This window comes from Condylostylus longicornis, unplaced genomic scaffold (assembly GCF_029603195.1).
Source record: "Condylostylus longicornis isolate FDR11 unplaced genomic scaffold, ASM2960319v2 ptg000015l, whole genome shotgun sequence".
NCBI lineage: Eukaryota > Metazoa > Arthropoda > Insecta > Diptera > Dolichopodidae > Condylostylus > Condylostylus longicornis.
The window spans coordinates 1,070,903-1,093,262 of record NW_026577984.1 but is presented as its reverse complement, the minus strand read 5'-3'; the positions used below and the strand labels follow the sequence as shown (position 1 = coordinate 1,093,262).

General features: G+C 27.2%; 1 protein-coding gene across 1 annotated transcript in view; it reads left to right on the top strand.

Annotated features, from left to right (window-relative positions):
* The window catches only part of LOC129605836 (probable cyclin-dependent serine/threonine-protein kinase DDB_G0292550), a 35,402-nt gene extending 13,271 nt beyond the window's left edge, over positions 1-22,131 (top strand). The window contains exons 3-5 of the mRNA XM_055515811.1: positions 11,580-11,737; positions 16,641-16,900; positions 22,034-22,131. Coding sequence (XP_055371786.1) covers positions 11,580-11,737; positions 16,641-16,900; positions 22,034-22,061 — 446 coding nt within the window. The 3' untranslated portion in view covers positions 22,062-22,131. The remainder of the gene's footprint in view (positions 1-11,579; positions 11,738-16,640; positions 16,901-22,033) is intronic.
* Positions 22,132-22,360: the final 229 nt, after the last annotated feature.

The window sequence follows — 22,360 nt, the reverse complement described above, 5'->3', positions numbered from 1 at the left end:
AATTATTATTATCGTTATTGTTATTATACATTATTGTATACAAAAATATATTCAAAACCATTACTTACAATCGCACAGTTAATAACTATACATTTTTTTTTTTGTTATTGTTCAACAATGGAATTTTTAAGTGACGAAGACTGACTTCAGTTAGCAAAATATAGCTGTATATATTATAAAAGAAGTAAAGAGAAAAAAATTAGGAAGCCTTGTTGGTTTGAAATTCAATGCAAAAAATATAATAAAGCGTTGCATGTCTTGCATAATTTAGCTGTACTATTTATAATTAAATGAAAAAGAAAAAAAAATTGCACAATGAGTACAAAAAACCAAATCGAATGGAAGTTAAAGAAAAGTGAAGAGAAAAAAAAAGAAGTTAAAATTAAGTTACTATTATGTAATAATAAACGAGTAGCATTTCATTAACCATATTTAAAATTCAATTTATGTTCATATAAGTTTAATTTCTTCTCTTTTAAGTCTTCCTGAATTCTATTTTAAATTTTCTTTGCAATTCTGAGTGCAATTCCATATAATTACGTATAGGTGTCTCATTCTTTTATGAAAGTTATATGAATACTTAAAGGTGGGTTTTTTTCTTTTCTATTAACAAAAAAACAAAATAATAAAAAAATTCATAAATTTGACCTTAAATCGAATCCAATCTTAACATTGCTATAGAAACGACAATATGGTCGATATATTATAGACAGAAATTATAAGAAAATATGCTAACTTAATTTTTGATAAAAAAATTATATATGAGACTGAGCTTGAATGAAAATTCAAAATTAAACCAGGATTAGAGGGACATAATTGTTATAAAATATGCAACTATAATTAAACTAAAATCAACTAAATTTTAAAATATTTTTCACTAAAATAATGTGGTAGACATATCGAACATTTGTGAGAGTAATGAATAAGTTAAAATTCAGAGTCGCGAACTTGCTTTTATTACTATTGTATTTTAATATATAAAGCTTACCTGTAGCAAAATAATACAGAAAATTTGTTCATATACTTATAGAATTGTTCTATATACCAACGCTCTTTAGCTTTTGATAGTAATTTACGCTTGGCTATAAATACTTTAAGTTCTGAAAGTCGAACTTATATATTTGAATTGTGCCGTTATCCTTTTTGTCGTTAATTTGTATTTGGAAGATGTCGATTCTTTAATAATGTTATTTTTGGGCTATTACTATAATATCTACAGTAATTATATAATTTATTATAAAACGTGATCTTGTATATTACAGTTTTTGTGAAATGCATATCTAACGTATGTTCTTGGTAAATACACGACTTTTAGCCAAATCGCGATTTATGTGTATATATTTCTTACAAAATAGAGTACTTAGTGTTACAGGTCTAACATCAAGCAAAAATTCAAACTAGCTTGGCACCCATTGTTATTTAGATAAAATAGTAGAGTATTTTTTTTTTTAATTTTATTATTTTAAGTAATAACGTTGATTAGTTTTTATTTTACATTAGAATTCTTGCATTTAAATTAAATTTATTAAAATATTTCCCTTGAAATATCAATAAAAAAAATTTCGATTTCTCAAGTTTAATTACAAATTCATAAAATAAAAAATTTTTTAATCATATTTTACATATAGTTAATAAATCAAAAGTTCACTGACTTTAAAGTTCGTATATAAGGTATAGGCTTTAATAACCCAGAATTAACAAATCTTTAAGTACCTATACATACGAGTACCTACATAATAATAAATTTATAATAGTTCTTCTCTTTTAAACGCACGCGGACACCATAATATATTAAAGGCACCACGATCGGTAATAATTTAATACGATATGACGGTAATTTTTAATAATTCACTTTAAAATGGTCAAATGGTATATATTTTGTGTTTAAGAGTTTGAATGCATTTTGCATTAAAAAAATATCACGTACAATTTAATATTAATCAGAAATGACATTAAAAATAAAAATAATCCTAAATAAATAAAATAAAAAAAAAATAAGAAAATTTATGAAAATTTTGCAAAATTTATTTGCATTATTAAATGTCTGCGACACACCATAATTAAGTAATCATCTGTACGCAATATTGGCGCTTAATTGTCTTGTCAATTAAATTTCTATGTTTATACATTTTATGACACATCCGTTAGAGACTACAAATGCAAAATTGATAGCGTAATGACAAAAAATATGCAGCAATGAAAGAATAAAGAAAATAAAAATAAAAAAATTCTTTCACTACGTTTTTTTCATGTTCCGTTCTTAGAAAATTATTTAAATAGAATAACTATGATTTTTCCATTATTTATTAAAAAATATTTTTTTAAAATGAAAATTTTAAAACTGTCCATTGAAGTGTACGAAATGCAATGACAGTAAAGTCTAGTTTAGATTAAAATCAAAATGCTTTAGGCGCCTATTTTAGTAATTAAATGAAGAAATTTATTAAAGTGGGCACAACTAATAAATTTTTTTTGTATGAAAGTTAAAATAATAATAGTAGTTATTAACGATTCTTAGTAATTAATTGATTTTTCCATAAGGTTTTTCCACCTAAAATAAATATAGCGGCCAGAAAATCAAAGCATATCGACGGCTCATTATATATGATAGTTAGCATTGTAATTTTTTATTTGTGTGGGTTATGTGATTTCCCCAAATTTTGGATATCCAGTTTTCGGTGCGAACACACTTTTCCACATAAGGAAAGCGTAAATAAACTACTTTAAGGGAGATGTCGATTTTTCGGTTTGTGTGTGGACTTTTACACGGTACATTTAGAGCCTGATTGTGTATCTCGCTTTTTTACTCACTTTTTATTCACTTTCAAATCAGAATTCTCAGTATTTTCTAATCGATGTTTCACTTTTCCAATAAGATTATTCATTTTTTTAATTGGATTTTTGCAAATTACCGACTGAACGTCTCACTTTCAAAATTAAAGGTAATAAATTTTGCATACATTTTATAAAAAAACGAGACACGCAATACCAAATAATTCTTCTCACTCAAAAATTAGATTACAGAGTAACTATCATTAGATATGTAGTAGGCTCTTAAATTTGGAGTGTTAGAACAAAGCACCAGTAAATTTTTTGGAAAGATCAGGGCTCGGAGGCCAAATTGGGCCGATTTTAAATTTTTACCATATCTACGGAATGGATTGGTGGAATTTCTTGAAACTTGATCTATAAGTTCTGGTTGTTACCAAAACTAACTGATGAACTTTTCAGCGAGCACATAGCGAAATTCTATTAAGAGCCAAATTTACATTTTTCTAGGTATGTATGTTATCTAAAAGCTTTCTAATTTCCTTAAAATTGAAAGGAAGTGTTCGAAATACATTTTAATAAACTTCTGTAGCTCTTTCACTAAACTAGGCAATATACATTGCGGTCGGTTATGTGCTGATCACATCAGATTTATTTTTTTAAATATTTGTATCTTTAATGAAAAAAGTTAAGATCGGTAACAACTTTGCATATTAAACATAACTTTTGCGATAATATGTCATCAAACTGTACAGGCAATGTAACATTTATTCTTACAACATTAATGTATTAGGGACCATAATCTCAAATGAGGATCGACCAGTTTTTACTAATTATCTTGAATTTTTTGTATGGGATCCATACACTTCTCATTTTATACGTTTTTGTGTTGCAACAATTTTTTATTTTGACCTATCGCATTTTTGATACTTATTTTGGTATTCTACTGTAATCAAAATTAAATAAATAAATTCATTTAATTATCATTATTCATTTTTTCTCTTAATTTATTATTCGAACGTATACATATTAATTATAAAACAAAAACAATATTAAAAAGAAATTATTTTTGCAAATTTATATTTTATGTTATAAATTCCTCGGTATATGTGCGCTAATGTGTACGTACATATGTATGTGTGGACACAAAAATATAATATTTTGTATAATGCTAAATGATATGAATGCAAAATGATTTCGTTAATAACTATTCTGTAATGTATCTTTGCAATTATCATCAATTTGCAAAATCAAAAACAGTTAAACAGCTGTCTGTCTACTACCTCATATGGTAAATTATTTTACAGTTTTATAAAAAATAATATAATTTATAAAATGAATAGCTTACTAATACTTACATAGGCACAAAAGTATCGTGCGTGTGTGTTTATGTACAGAGTGTAACCTAAGAAATTTTGATTTCTAAAGTTTTCCAACAATATTCAATTTCAATTTCGAGAATGTTGAAAATTCCATTCAACATCAGTTAAAGGAACGATTACGAACGTCTATTGAAAATATAATTTTGCCAACTAGTAGAATTGAAAATTATTGTCTGTCGAATTTTTGAGCTGAAACTTAGGATATGACTATAAGCCCTAGTAAAGAAATTTTACTAGAATCCAGTGACTTAAATCTAGTTATGGCAACCCAATTTCTAATATTTTCTGGTTTGGAGAACCCACGTGCTCTTAATTGAGACGGAAAACGTTATTGATATATTTTAAACAATTTCATTAATTCTAGAAAAAATTGTGGATCTTAAAATTATTCTTGGTGATATCAAAAACGCTGGTTATATTAAATTGGGTGTTTCATCTTGTACCTATATACATATGTACATATGTTATATTAATATTTTGTATGTTAATTTCAAGTTTACTTATACATAAGTATTTGTTTTCATTCATAAGAGATGCCGTTCGCTCGTAAAGCGCTTATAAATACAATGCTATTATTTATGCATAAATGTATTAAATAATTTATAAAACAACTTGCAAATATATGTGTATTACGAGTATACTATGAATATTATACTATGTATGATATAAAATTTACGTTTATAACTAAAACTATATATTTATACTTTTTTTAAAAATACCTGTTTTATTATTCAAAACGTACACCAAGCAGTTAAAATCGAGTTAAAGTGTGCATATAATTTTAGATTTTAACTGAATTTTGCCAGTTTTAATACTTACAGTAATGGAAATAAAATATTATACTTATACATTCTTTTAAACGCATGTCTAAAATACAGACTGTATGATTTAAAGAGGAAAAATTAAATATTATTAAATAATTCGCGCAATAAAAATTTATTTAGTGTTGTTGTTTTTTATTCCCCTTTTTGTTTGTTGTTTTAATTTATTTATTTCTTCTCTTTTTATTTTTATTTTAATAAATGTCAACCAGACGTTTTTCAATTGTAAATGCGACATGAATGCCATCTAAGCGTTTTTTGTTTTTACGATTTTTATTTGTATGTTTTGGCGTTTTGGTGTTGTCTTCAACTTTTTTTTAGTATTTTTTTGTATTAAAGGTATAATAATGATAGGCACCTCGTTTTTATTATAATTTAATAAAGAGAGTATAGTTACACTATTGATGGTTAAACAGTAGTCAATCGTTTTAATCGTAATTTGAATATTGACGAGACTAAAAGCCAAAAAAAAACGAAAAAGCAAATAATAAACAGATAAGTAAATTGGCTTCTAACTTTTATGTTCATATTATAATAATTTTTTAATGGTAAAAGTTACCGCCATCGTTGTCAATTGATTCATTCTATAATAGATTTGTGTTTTCTGCGTTCCTTGTTTTATTTTCTTCTTTTTGTTTTCTTAGAATGTGTGTGGGCGGCGGCGATGAAAATGTTGTGTTGAATATTTAAATATAATAATTTCCAATTGATTTTGCAAATTTTTCATTTGATTTTAATTCATTTTTCTAACTATATATACCTAGCAATAAGCATGCGTAAGTATATACAATTTTAGCCAGTTTGAATAATTTACTTATAATTTAAATAAAACGAAAAAAAATAGGCGTTAATTTAAAGTTAACTACAAGAATTTCGAAACAAGTAAAAACGTTTCATTTGGTATAAACCGACTCAATAATACCCTGCACTTTGACAATTTGAGTTTACAAATTTATTTTTGAAATATTTAGAAATAACTTTAATTGCTAAATGGCAATTACTTGAACCTGTCAAGCCACTCAACAGAAACTTCACGGATTCACGGATAACTTATAAGTGGACACACGACGGCCGAGTTTCATGAATCTAACCTTAACATTTTTCCAAATATTTAAATTTTTTTTTTGCAGTTGTATGGCAGCTACCCGAACCTGTCAAGTTATTCCACCAAAATTTCAGAAATATATCTGACCTGAAGTTAGACATGTTTGCTGAGTTTCATGAATCTAGCTTTATTATTTTTTCAAATATTTAAAATTAATTTTCATTGTTGTATGGCAGCTACCCGAACCAGTGCAGCCATTCCATTAAAATTTTCAGCACATATGTGAAGTGTAATTGGATACATGTTTGAAAAATTTGATATTAATATCTCTTATACTTTTTGAAATATTTAAAAAAACCTCTGTGAGTTGTATGGCAACTACCCGAACCCGTTGTCCGAATTGGTCCAATTACAAAAGCAGCCGTCGTTGGGAATTTAGGGAAAATTCCATTCCTATAACAACTTCAACATAGTAGATTTTATGTTTTAATATTTCAAATGTAGGGGCTGTATATTCAAATTGTTACAAGTTATACATATACGTAACACCAACAAGAAAACTTTTATGATCCCATATAAAATTCTGAATCAATCAGACTTGTAGGTCTGGTCTATCCGTTTATCTATTGTTGAAGCTCTTCTTTGAAAACGCAAAAAAAAAATTCACCACAGATTTTTATTGATCAAACATCAGTGTTGAACATGATCAAAATCGTGCTACTATAAACGATAACAGCCGTACAAATTTCTGATATATGCAAATTTCTGGAAAAAAAAGCCCTCCAAAATTTCTACAACTTTTGTTGGATAATATCCCTTCGCCAAACTCTCAGGTTCTCAGTTAGGGTTTTAAAGTTTTACACTTAAAAATTATGAATAAACATAAATTAATTTATAACTAATACAAAATTATAAAATAAAAACAAATATTAAGAAATATTTTATGAATTTTGACTTCCCATGTTGCAATGTTACGCAAACTGTTTCAGCTAAATCTAAATATTAAATTAAAATATTTTATTAACTATCACTCGACTCTTATTATGCATTGCATACAACTAATCTTAACAACAACTATAACTATCTTAAATAATAAGAATCGCAAAAAATATATTTAAAATGCTAATTCTTATAGATTATTCTATTTAGCACCTTTTTATAATTATGTATAACAGGTCTCTAATTATTTTCTTATAGTTGAACAATGTAAATGTAAAAATTTCATGTTAACAATTTCCATTTAAAATATATTTTTGTATGAATAAATAATATATACTTAAATACTAAGAATGAATATTCATAAATTAAGTTTATTATATTAAAATGTTAAAAAATATCATTAGGTTAGAAATTAAAATTCTTTATCATCACAGTATATTTTATGAATAATTTAGAAATGGCGTATAAATAGCGTCTTTTTCATATTAATAAATGAAAACTTGAATTTAAATTGAAATTTATTTTAATGAGTATTTAAAAAAGTATTATAAATATTACACATGCTTAATTAAATGTGCGTGTGCTTAAAAAACATTTAAAATTGTTCACTATTTTACGGTGATTTAATTATTTATTAATTAGATTTAATTAATTTTTTAATGAGCTTTTTTTTATCTTACTCATGCATTAAAATAAATGCACATATGAATTTTATGCACAAAAATCGATAATTTTATATCAACTGAATTGAATATTCGAAAATAATAAATGTATGTGCGCATATATGAATTCATAAAAAATATGTACAGCATGTTTATTAATAAATAATATTATTAGCAATATAAAAATTCCTAATTCATAATAATGTACAGAGTGAGTAGGCAGCTCAGCAGTTATAACATTCCAAGTGCACATATAACTACACTTGTTGCACATTAAAAATGAGCACATATAGCTACATATAATACTTTAAAAAAGTTTTAAGTGTTTGAATTTATTTATCTTCATCGCAAATAGTATTCAATTTTATAACTCATAATCTAGAATAAAGGAATTTTCATAAATTAAAATGAAAATATCTGAAAATATCTATATGAAGCAGTACAATATGCACAAGGTGATTTTATATTATAACAAAGTTGAGTATCATTGCAAAACTTCAGTGTCCATTTTGTATATAAGCTCAATATGACTCCCTGTTCCATTGATTGTAGATTATTATTGATTTGAATTTAAAATAAAAAGTTGATAACGAAGATGCTCTATGTATATTATATTATAGAACTTCTCAAACAAAAATGATATTCTAATTATTGGTATTATAATTGACAATCTATTTTCCTAGTTTATAACTCGGCAAATTAAAAATATGAAAGTTACCGAGTTATACATTGATGATTTTTGAAGAACCCTTCTTCAAGTTTCAGCTTTTTAAAGTAAGTAGAATAATTTTCTATAAAATTACTGTCATACAAGTACTACACAAATCAAAAACTCGCACCAAACTCAAATATTTAAATGTTTCTTAATAACATTCTTACAGAGGTTTTTAGTAAGAATATAATGATTTTCAATTATTTATTTATAGCAATTAAGACTTAATTAATTAATTAAATAATTCAAGAGTAATATAATTTTTATTTCAGAAAATAAATGTAAAATAATTATTTACTAATTACGAAATTTACACCCATATACGTACACCCATAATTGTCAGTTAATTATTTATTTTTATAGTTGCACATATTTATTTTATTACTCGCATTTGGCATACAGAATTGATTTTAAAAATAATGAAATCATAAAGTAAAATTGATTAATTTTAAATTCTATTTAATATAATCGTTTATCATATATTATTTTTTTTTGTGATATGTTTGTTTGTATAATATTATTCCAATTAAATTTGAAAAAATGTGCTTATTAGTTTCTCTCCGTTCAGATATTTGTCCTTTATGGATCTGTTTATTGAAATTCTATGTCACAGTCAGCTTTTTGATAATAATTTACTGTACCGTCTTAATATTATTGTCTACAAGGACCCCTTTATTGTGTCAACATCTTCAAATTCTGTAAACGATATATGATTAGGACTTTTCTCTCCCTTCGTTTAGGGGCTTAGGCAAAATATTAGTGTGGCAAAATAAATGCTAAAATTCAACTGTTTCTTAAACAATTTTTTTTTACTATGCCAAGTTATATATATCTACCATTTTAACGGATTATCGATACTAAAAATTGTTCCTATCTTCTTCTCGACATGGCTCTTTGCCTCATCAAATTATTGAAATTTATATTTCGGCAATTCTGATGTAATTTTTCTCAATTTTTTATTGTTTTCTTTGTCGAAGATCTTAACATTTATCAAAAAAGCTGGTTTTAATTAACAATATGTTAATATTTACTACCTTTTTAATTATCGGTATGATTTGTTTTTAAATTATAAGTACATACATACATGTAGCTTAATTCTATTAAAGATTTTATAAACATTTGTATTAACTCATTAATATAACAAGTATTTTCTAATTAAAATTATTTTCACGAATGACTAAAGTTACCGTTTATTAGTCGCCTATACCTATATAACTTTGAATTTGAATTAGTTATTAATGGAAATTGCAGGCAAATTATTAAGCATGCACAATTTCACATTTGTATTATTTTAATCTTGTAATAAACCTGGACAGTTTGCGGTTTTATAAAAATAAAACGAGAAAGAATAGCGCTGACCGTGTCAACTCTGTGATACCCGTATGAATTTGTTACTCTAAATATGCCATAGATGACCATGGGAAATACTATGACTTTTAGTTTCCGTATTACTATATTAGTTTATGCAAAATTTCAGTATTGTGTATTCAATATTTCTAAGATATGGCTAAACTACTTTTGAAGTTGTATGGCAGCTACCAGAAGGAGCCAAGAAATTTCAACGACTTTTATCAAACACATTAGCCCTACTAATATACTTACTTGTGCCAAATTTCAACACCATAGCTTTTATAGTTTCTAAGATAAAATCAAATAAATTTTGAAGTTCTATGGCAGCTACCCGAACCAGTACTCCGATCATATCCAATTTAAATAGGGTTCTAGCACTAACTATATTAACTGATTTGTGAAAATTTGCTGAACTTAGCTCAATTAGTTTTTGAGTTATCGTTGGGACGGTCGGACGAACAGACAAAGCTAAATCAACTCAGAATTCGACGCTGATCAAAAACATACACTTGAGTCTATATCTAAGACCGTTATTTCTTAGCGTTACAAACCCTTCGAACCCTTAGCATACATACGTTCTTACGGGTATAAAGATTATCCCTTGCGCCTCAATTCAATTAAAAGGAGTTGGTATTGCAGTAAGAAAGCATTTAATTTGAATTAGCCATATTATGAAATAATAATAACATATTTAAGTACTTCAAGGTAAGTTAAATGCTTTTAGCATGTTATTTATTCCATTGCGGGTATAGCTCGTTCTTAAGCTGATGAACATCGAAAAATTCATAAAAAATTTCGCTGTTGTAGCGTAAGGGTCAAATGTGTTTTAGAAAATTCTTAGATGTTAATTTATTTTATAATCTTAAATTTGTTGTAAAGAGTTGACATGAAAGTATATAGTGGCTTTAAACAATATAAAGTAATACTTAACATAATTTAATTTCTATTATACTGTCTATAATATTGAATTATCAATCAAATATTAAAATTTTAGAAAAATTAATTTTTTTAAACTTTAAAAAAAATTGAAATGATCTTCATAACATTATTATACTATTAACATGGAAACAAATTCTTTACTCATAATATGAAAATCGTTTATGGATCCAACCAACATTATTCAAATTAACTTTGCTAACGAACATAACCTACAAACATTATGTACGTATATGTTCGACTATTTAATTAAATATTTACTTTCTTTACGATGGTTATGACACTAATGAATGGGTTGAAAAACAATTTTGCAAAAAAAAAAATTTTTTTTTAATGTACTCTTCATAAGCTTGTACCTAATTTGAAAAGATCATAAATTTTAAAGTTATGTTTTAAAAACTAATTAAAAATCTGTAATAATTCCATAGAGAAAAAAAATGAAAACAAAATAAAATCTAGCCTAGTCATACAAGTTTTCTTTTATCATATCCTACTATCTTATAATTTATGTAGTTTACATACTGTCAAGTTGACACTGTTTTAATGTGTTCATGTTTCTCTTTAATATATGCAATTTAAAAACAAAATATGAATTTATGAGCAGATGTTTTATAAATAAATTATATTGCTGAGGAAAATTTACATTTAATTTTAATTTTAAATTAAAAATTGATAAAGCAAGTCCTGTATTATGTATGTATGGATAATTAAAAGTAGATTTAAAGTCAATTAGATGAAGTTTTGAATCAACATGATTACATAATTATAATATTGGGAAAAAATATAAAATTATCACTATATAAAAATGCTGAGCCCAGAAAATAATCGATAAAATTTCTCAGCATTTTAAAGAAAATAATTAGTTTATTTAACAGTTTGAAATATTACCTATACCACTTAAATTAAAGTAGCTTATAGGATTTTTGCTTAGACAACAATTTAATTTGTAATTTTTATTTTCAGATTTTTTATTGCAACCTTTTCGGAAACCAAAGAGAGTTAGAACAGCATTTTCACCAACTCAACTTCTAAAATTAGAGCATGCATTTGAAAATAATCATTATGTTGTAGGTGCTGAACGTAAATCTTTAGCTCAATCACTTAGCTTAACAGAGACACAAGTAAGTGAAAAAAAAAATCCTATATATTCGTAAATATTCGTAAATATATAATTCCCATCATCACAAATAGAGGGCTTAGTAGTTATTAACTCATGCTCTTTAAAAATTTAAATAATCTAATATTAATACTTGTTATTAAAAACTGCCCAAGATCCTAAAAGTATACCCAAACATTTGCACAAACTCATGTTAATTAGTAAGGCAGAAAGCCATTATTTCGCATATATTCGTAGTGTCGTCATTAATTTCAACTGTACATTAAATTTTTTCTTGTTTTTGATTTGATTTCGCCTTCCATGTTCCAACCAATCAATTATTGTATTTGTATAGTTCTAAATCTACAAAAATTTATATCTTAATTTGTATTATTAAAACCAATTTTTTTTTTGTTTTCAAAAACAGTATCTCAAGGGCAATATTTCAATTACACATTTAATTCAAATCAAAGCTGTATAATTTAAAATGAAATATATATATACTCGTATACGAATCTTATATATATACACAAGCAAAAATTTACAATTGTTTAATTTTTCTTTACTCATACACACACATTAAAAAAAAATACTTCCTTATGAATAACTTTAACAAAGTATAGTTAATCCCCTTCAATTGTATTATAAAGTCATTAAAGAATTGAAAAAAAAAGAACTCCCATATTTTATTTTTATACGGAACACATTATATACAATTATGCCCCATAAATTACATTTTTACCGTCATTTTATTTACTGATTATAAGTAGTTAGTAAAATGATAAGAATCACTTACGTAAACTAATTTTTTACTTTAAATTATTTAAAACTCTATTATAAGTTTATAGTATAATGTTAAATAAGTACTTTTATATAATTATACAAGGTGTTTCATCAATGAAAACATATATAGTGCAATTATAAACCTGAAATTTTACTCTACTGAAATTATGACCGCCTGTGTGAGTCCGTAGTTTCGCAACATTTCCCTTGTCTTTCGGTTGAGGAACCCACAATTTCTGCACGTTTTCCCACTATCCAGGCCCATCCTCTTAGGGTTACTTCTAATCCTATGCAATACCTCGTCACGGCACCAGTGAAAATTCTCACCCGGTTCCTGCCTAAGCTTATAATTTTCCGAAGCACCTCCGATCGTTATCTTCCAGAAGCTTCTTGACCTATCGAAGCCCGGAAAACTTCAACGATCTGAACACCGCACAGTTTGACCTTGTTGCATCTGCCCAATTCGGAGGACACTGAAAATGTAAGTCACTGTCGTGTCCCTCCGCCTAAAGAAACTGAGGTGTGTTCCCATGGGATGGAAGAATTTAGTTCTTGGCCAAATACCGCTGCACACGTCCCCAAACAGGTCTTTTATCCGTCCGTGTACTATACTATGACTCAAGCAGGCAATCCAGGAACTCGCGAAACCTCACCGATGAGACGATCCTGTTCCGATCATTCCTACGCTATTATCTCCAAAAGTGGGATTAGTCCCAAAATCACCTCTATTGCCGCGGTTGGACGCATCCTAATAACCCTAGTAAGTCAAATGCATGCAAGTCTCTGTAAACGTTCCAGGTCCCTTCTTGTTGTTTCAAGTGCTATTCTTTTCCACCAAGCCACCATTCTTATATCAGGAGCGTCACCATCGTCATAGTATACATCCATTTCATGATAGACGGGGAGCTTTATCATGTTCTCCCCGAGATGGCCCTTCATATCATGAACCTGGATAGCCTTCGCCTTTGCCTATTATCAAATACCAGAATTATACGCAAATGCTTTATGCAAAACGCTAATTGTTGTTTGTCATCTTATTATTGGCTTAATTTTCAATTATTTGCCAATTAATATTAATTTAACTATTCAACTATTCTAAATTTTTATTTATTTATTTATCCCAAAATTATTTACAATTATTTACATAGGCATTAATTTTTTGTACAGAGATTTAGACTTATTATAAGAGTCTTTACAGCTGTCAATATATAATTTTTAATATTAAGTTTCTTTTATTTAATTATACTTTTTAAGGCAAACTATTCTAAATGAAACTAATATTTTATTGGTGACACATCTTGTACATATAATGTGATTACAATTTATTTTTCTATTATTTTTTCAAAAATATTTTCTTTATTTTAAATAACTTAATTTAATTTCATATCAAATAAATAATTTAAGTTAGAAAATTTAATAATATACTCTTATAGCCAGAACAATTTGCAAAAATAATAAGAAAATTAAGTTTTTAACAAAGCCATTGTTATTTTTCACATTTTTATATCCTATACACCTTAGTGGAGAATATATTAATTTTGATATGAAGTTTTTCACTACTTGAATTTGAACATGTCCGTTCGTCTTTTCTTCGTTTTTATACCCGTACGAACGTATGTTCGAAGGGTATACTAAATTTGCCTTACCGTTTGTAACGCTAAGAAATAACGGTCTTAGATATAGACTCAAGTGTATGTTTTTGATCAGCGTCAAATTCTGAGTTGATTTAGCTTTGTCTGTCCGTCCGTCCGTCCGTCCGTCCGTCGGTCCGTCCGTCCGTCCGTCCGTCCCAACGATAACTCAAAAACTAATTGAGCTAAGTTCACCAAATTTTCACAAATGATTTATTGTAGTAAGTGCCAGAACCCTATTTAAATTGGACATGATCGGGGCACCGGTTCGGGTAGCTGCCATACAACTTAAAAATTTATTTTGCTATATCTCAGAAACTATAAAAGCTGTGGTATTGAAATTTCACAGAAACGAATATATTAGTAGGGCCAATGTGTCTCATAAAGGTCGTTGAAATTACTTGGCTCCTTCTGGTACCTGCCATACAACTTCAAGAGTTATTTGGCTGTATCTCAGAAACTATATAAGCTATGGTATTGAAATTTCACACAAACGAATATATTAGTAGGGCCAATGTGTCTCATAAAAGTCGTTGAAATTACTTGGCTCCTTCTGGTACCTGCCATACAACTTCAAGAGTTATTTGGCTGTATCTCAGAAACTATATAAGCTATGGTATTGAAATTTCACACAAACAAATATATTAGTAGGGCCAATGTGTATGATAAGAATCGTTGAAATTACTTGGCTCCTTCTGGTACGTGCCATACAACTTAAATAGTAGTTTGGCACACACAGTATTTTGAAAAACACATAGTACTGAAATTTTGCATACATTAATATGGTAATACGGCAACTTAAGGTCTTCGTCTGTCGCATAGTCAGTTATGGCATCTTTATTTGCACATAGGATAACAAATTCGTACGGGTATCACAGAGTTGACAAGGTCAACTCTATTTTTTTTCTCGTTTTCTATTATTTTTGTTGTATTATATTGTAATTGGATTAATTCGACTGGTTAGCAACCATACAACTTAAAGAAATTCTATAATAATTTCAAAACCTGATAAAGATATTAATTTGAAATTTTGTAAACAAAATTGATTTAAATTTGTCCAATAATATATCGATAGTATTAATGGAACGGCTCAACTACTTCAGGTGACTGCCATGAAACCCCAAAAATTAATTTTAAATATTTTATAAACCAGTTTTTGTAGTCAGATTCTGAGGCATAATTCAATGAGTTAGGATCGATTAAATCGTTTTCATTTGTTTTCACCGTTTAAGTTCTTACTATTTAGGTGAGCCGTTTAAAAGCTTCACATTTTTGATTTATTTAAATTTTATGTAGAACAATTCTTATGACTACATTAAATATTATTAGAAATTTTTTATATTATGTAAACTGCAATTTGAAATTTTGATCATACGACGACAACCATTATTTAAACTTTAAGTGGATTTCATTTTTAACTTACATATGTACATAGATTTACATACATATGTATGTATATTTTGTGATCATTTTAGTAATGCTCTTTTTCGCCCTGGTTTCATTTTTATTTTATTTTTTCTAGTTTCAAAGACTTTTTAATTTCTGTTATACTAACTTACATATATGAAAATCATTCAACACAATCTGAAAAATGTTTGCATGTCATTAAGCAGTTAATAAAAACGCTTCCATGTTTTATTTTAAATATGTATATAAGAATGTATGCATTTGTATACAAACGTATATATTTGACATATAAATATGAGAAAAAATAAGGCCCCCTTTTTATTTAATTTTTATTATAATTTAGATTTGTAAGTAAATTGTCAAAATAATAAGAAGTTGAAAAAATGACAACATTCAGTAATTTTTATAAGTATTTTGTATATGCACTTTAAATGAGGGTTCCTCTATCTCTTTATATTCTTACTGTTAATGAATTTACATACATATGCACATTGCATGTATTACATTCAACTTCCATAATAAACTTGTTATAAGTATTCCTAATATTTAAGGAAAAAAAAACACAAAAATAAAATGTAGTCAACTCGTTCATTCAACATTTTCTTAAGATTTTAGATAATGAAGAACAGGAACTAAAAATTGTACAATACATACATATATATTTATAACTGACTGTTAATAGTTATAAATTAAATAAATAAACACATAAATATAGATAATATTAAATTACTCACATGCATATTTTCTCTTTGGAATTCTCAAATTAAATGGGCAGGAATGAAATTTTCTGTTATGTAGTTAAACCGAATGTGCCTTACATGCACTCTGTAAGGAATAATTCTGGAATTTTTTGTTTATGTAAAATCCAGTTAGATATATAGGATTTAAATTTACTGATTGATTTTAATTATTCAATGAATTGAATGACTCAATGTTAATTTGTAAATGATTTCAGATAAAAAATGATTAAAGAAAATTTTAATTAATATTTTGTAAAATAAGTTCAATTTTTCCAATATCGTAAATTAAAAATAAATAACTTTTCACAATTTAAAAATCGAATACCAAAATTATTATATAATTTAATTTTTCAATTTCTCAAATAAGGTAAAAGTTTGGTTTCAAAATCGACGAACTAAACATAAAAGAATGCAACAAGAAGATAATTCAAAAGGTGGTTGTGGTGGTACAGGCGGTGATAATAGTAGTGGCAGAGCTAATTCACCAAATTCACCAGGTTACGAAGAGGAAGATGAAGATGATGATGAATTAATTGATATGGAAATGGATGATTGTCCAAGTGATCATGAAATGGAACAAATGTATCATCAATTTAATGCACAATATAATGCAGTTAAGGGAGAAATGTAGGTAAGAGTGGTTTTTATATATGAAAATGATAAAAAACCGCTTTTTATTTTATTATTATTAAAAACTTTTATTTAAATTTTATGATTGATACAAAGTTCTGTTTATAACATCAAACCTTGATTTTAATGATTCGAATCATACAAAAATATATTGAGTCAAAACCTTGAGCAATAACATAGACCCATGTAATCGTAAAATTATTTAAGTTTTTATTAAATTCTTGGATAAACTTAGAAACTGTTGACATTTACGACAAAATTTAGAGTTTAATTTGATGAAAGTCGTATATGTAACATTGTTTGAAATCAGAGTTTGTTTTGACGGAAAATTGTGAAAATTACTCTACTTTTATTAGGCTAATAGTTTTGAAAACTAAAAAGGCGAGAATTAAATTTTTGCGAAACTTCTGAACAGCGATCACTTTTTTTTATTTTGTTAAAATTTTCGCAGAAATTGTTAAGTTGTCACCTTAAATTTCAGTTTCATCCGAATATTTCTTATTGATATGTCACCAAGCTTTGTCGTAGATTCAATCATAGATTTTGTCGTATATGTAAAAAGTACGTAATTGTAAAAATCTTAAAATGTTGATTCGCCGAAATACATTTACAAAATTTTGGAATACGAATATGTAGGCCATAAACCAATTTTTTTCCTATATTTATTTTTCTAAATCACTTATACGACAAATAAATTATTATTTCATTCATCACAAATCAAAAACATTTTATATAATTTATCGAAAATCAATTTTCAATTAAGTTCATTTCAGTAAACATTTCATGTAGTGTATATTTTTCAATCAATATAATTTAATAAAAATGATTTAATGATTATCTTATTAATTCAAAATATTTATAAAATAATAAAAAAAATTAAAATTGAAAAAAAATCTTAATTTACCATTTCATTTTCTATAAAGCGCCAATACGAGTATGTTTTATACAAACAAAACACATACAATGAAAAAATTAATTCAGCGAATTCATTATTAATTACTTAATTATAACTTTAGATCAAGGTTCTAAAATGAATTAATAACCTTGATGAAAAAACAATAATTTCTAAATAATTTATTTATTTACAAATTGAATGTGATTGATTAATATAGATCTTGAAGCATGTAATTGGAAACTATTAATTATAATTAATTAGTCACGGTTAAAATTGAACGTTTTCTGTTTTAATTTTTCCTAGCAATTTGATTTTTTAAATTCAATAAAATCATATAGAAAATTTTATTTTATAGTTTATAATGTCGAAAAAGGTTAAAATAATTTTCTTAAATGATTTAAAAATCAATTATGAAAATATTAAAAGCAAAAAAAAAGCTATCAAAATTTATTGGAAAAAAAATCTAAAATGTGAAAAATAAAAAATAAAATTTAAAACATTTTAAAATTATTGTTTAAATATCAAATTACATAGAGTCATAAAAGTTATATTGCACACAATACATACGAGTACATACAAACAACATGCATGCACACACACTACTCGTACATATATCAATAAAATGAAATTAAAATAACTGAGGTTTTTGAATTCTGTAAAAGGCGTACTCATTTTAAGACTAACTATGATTGTTGAAATTAATTGTTTGAAAAGCTCAACCGATTGAAAATTAGGTTTATGGAACAAAATTGAATAAAGCAAAATGAAATATAAATTATAGTAAGTGTGAAATATTACAGCTGACCAAATTTTTCCACTTTCAAGTCAATTTTCTATTGCATTGTACTCAATTGTATTAACAACAGCTGTTGAAAAAGATTAAATTATACCAAAGGAATGAACCAAATCATGGAATTTTGAGATTTTCTATATTTTCAATATACCAGTAAAAAATGGTTCTTAAAGTAAACGAACATGAAATAAAACTGAATCAATTGCTTAAATGAACGGGAACAGCTTAATCAAAAACACAATATAAGTCTACAATATGAGCCAACCTTCTGTATCCAGAATTTCAAAATCAAAAACTTTTTTTTTTGGCACTGAATTTTGCATTTTTCTGAAGAGTTCGAAAATTAAAACTGTTGAGATTTTATGAAATAGATCGTCATTTCTATTTAAGGATGAAGAAGAAACAAAAACAAAATCAATGGGTTCTGTTTCTGACGGTACGCTCGGATTTGTTTTTTATTGTCCCCCTGCATCCGTTATAGTTAACAAATAGTGTTTTCCCCTGTCATATGAATGATAAATTAAATGAAGATGTTATCTTTTATTGAAAACAATAAACCTCAATTACTTAACCTTTACAAGACTTAATTATTAACCACTTATATCACCTTAAGAATAAATTAACCTTAGATTAGTTACTTTGCGATTAACTTTAATTAAATAAAGTGATATAAATTCGATCATGTACTATAATATGTATAAACTGTCTAACTATAACCAAGTACAATTATTGTTATCAAAAAAATAAATTACGAAGATGTGGAAAATTACATTTCATATTAACATAGATTGTGTATGACAGTAGAATTCGAGAGGCTGCATCAACATAACGTAAGATAGATTGTATTTTAGGTCTAAAATTTTTGCTAACGTTCTATGGTATTTATATCACTACACCTGAATTTTATTGTACTACTATAATAATTAGCAATTATTTATGCAAACACTGTTCATAGACTCACAATATTATTCTTAACTTATTACACAATTCAAGTGCTATTAACTAATAATGAAATTATCAATAATTTATAACTAAACGATGTCAGCAGATAATAAAATTAAAAAAAAAACTATTGTAATTATTTTTTAATTTACTTTGATTAGTCACTTTAAAAACTGATAAATTAAAATAAAAAAAAATAAAATTAAATTAATGGCTAAAATTTCATTGTAAATTTGTTTTAATATTATATTAGAAGCAAGATTTAATTTTTATTACGAAAATTATAGTTTTTCGAAACGTTCTAAACAATCATAAAATTTTAAACTTAACAAAATAATTTAACCTTGTATTAATTAGAAATATATGCAATAATTATATTTTATAGAGAAATAATTGAAAAAAATTACATTTCACGTTCCTTTAAATAATAAACTAAAAATAAAAAAACTGATGTGGTCAGCACGTCACAAAAATTATGCATAAGATCATGAAAACGTCCTTTAAATATTTTTTCCAAATTTTAAAGACCTTTTAGATTTGTACGTTTGTAAAACACAATAGTGCACCAAAACAAAATATAAGGATCTATTGTACTCCCTGGGTGCGAAGCACGGCCGCGCTCTAGATCCACCATCCTGATGTACTTCAGCAATTTTGAAGCGCGGACAACCGCAACTCCGCCGCCGTTAAAGAAAATTCCTTCAGTGTTCTCTTCCCCTGCGCGCAAGAGCATACTGTCCCAGAAAGTGTACACAATGATCTAAAGCTTCTGCGCTTAGTCTGCGGATTTCCTTGCTATGGGCTGTTAATTTCACCCTATACTCTTTCCAAGTGCCATTCCGCTTATCTCAGTTAAAAAGGCTGCGGAACACAACCCTGATTCTCTCCAACCACAGGATCCAACAAGGTATATACGTAGAATCTCTTGGCACACCAATGGGGGCAGTTTGATTCGAAAGCCAAAACCCATACACCTTTTCTTTTAAATAACCCCAAAGAAAACAGTCTGGTGCTGTTAAATCTGGTGAACGCGGAGGCCAACTATGTAAAAATGTCCCGTAAAATAGCCATTGTCTCCCTTGCAGTATGAGCAGTGGCTCCATCTTGCTGAAACCACAACTGTGGATGGTTTTGCACTGCTGGCCTCAAAAAGTTTTCCAGCATAGCTCTATACAGAGCGCCATTAACGGTAACTGCGTCGCCATGTCCATCTGCAAAGAAATATGGGCCAATTATCCTTTCGGATGATATACCGCACCAAACAGTATATTTAAGTGGGTGTAATTGGCGCAGATGTACTGCTCGTGGGTTCTCCGTCGCCCATATTCTGCAGTTTTGCTTATTAACAACACCATTTAATTGGAAGTGAGCTTCATCGCTCAATATCAAATTGTGTATGAAATTTGGATTTTCTTCTGCTTTTTGTTGGAAAGAAATGGCATAATCAAGCCTTTGTTGATAGTCTATCGGCTTCAACTGTTGCACTGAATCTGAATTTTATATGGGAACATGCGTATTGAGGCCAAAATTCTTTAAAGGGATCTTCGTGATAGTCCCAGCTGTGTCGAACGTCTCCTTGTTGATGTTCCTGGATTCTCATCTACACTGTTGACTACACGTTCAACATTTTCCTCCGTTTGGACCGTACGCGGTCTTACTGATCCATTTTCTTCAAAATGTCTTACCAGACGGTTTATTGTTCCTGCAGAGGGCAGATTCGCCGATATGAAACATTGAAACATCGCCGATATGCTCGCCGAGTTAAAGTGAGTGACCTGTGATCTTGATAGTAAAATTCTATGATTTTTGTTCGCTGCTACGTTGTGTACTGCTCCATTATAAATTTGCCAAGCCTTGTTTACAAGCTTCTGAAAAAAAAAAAAAAAAAATAATAAATAAAAAAGTTATTAAGAATTCAAAACATATCGTTCTTTTTGCGCCACCCTGTAGTAGCGGGTGAGGTCTTGCCCATAATCCAATACTAAAATGTTGCTTTTAGTAGAGTTTCACTTTAGTAGAGTTACACACAAATATGAAATTTCAACAAGTTCTGTCTTTGAGTTCCTTAGATATAGTAAAAGGTGTAAAATCGGACCGTGGTTCATTTTGCGAGACCTAATATTCCATAACTAATAAGTTGATCAATGTGTCTCATGCTCGATTAAAACTTTCAGATATGAATTTTTGGTGAAAATCAGTACAGCCGAACTTGAGATACTGATCAGCACAGACAAACCGACAGACATCTTTCTAAAAAAAAGTTTTCTTACCCTCCACTAGCATGAAAAAAACACATTTCCGACGAAAACTCGACATGTAAAATTTGATCCCAGCGCATGACCTAAAGAGGTTTACTTAAGGGTGCCTGATTAAGCTTTTTAATTACGTTATTTTGACAATTATAACTAAATGACTGAAATTCTATAAATTTTTCTTAAATTGAATCAATACAAAACTTAATTTGACAATAACCTAATAAATTTTTTAATTTCTCTTACAGCTATAAAAATTTTGGTGTCTCCTATTAACTTTTACAAGGATATATGGAATGTTTTAAGTATACATTTCTGCAATGTGATGCTATTATACCTACATTCTACAATATCCTTACAAATATTTATTTAAAAATTGTGCCAATAGTTTGAATTAAATATGCCATTATTAAAACTACTATATACAATAAGTTTTATCCTATGTAAATATAATATATATAATATGTATTTAAAATATGAAATAATAAAAGAAAATTTTAAATATTTTTAATTCCATTTTATTAAAAAATTTTTATTTAAAACTTATTTAACAAAATTTTCAAATTCGGCAATCT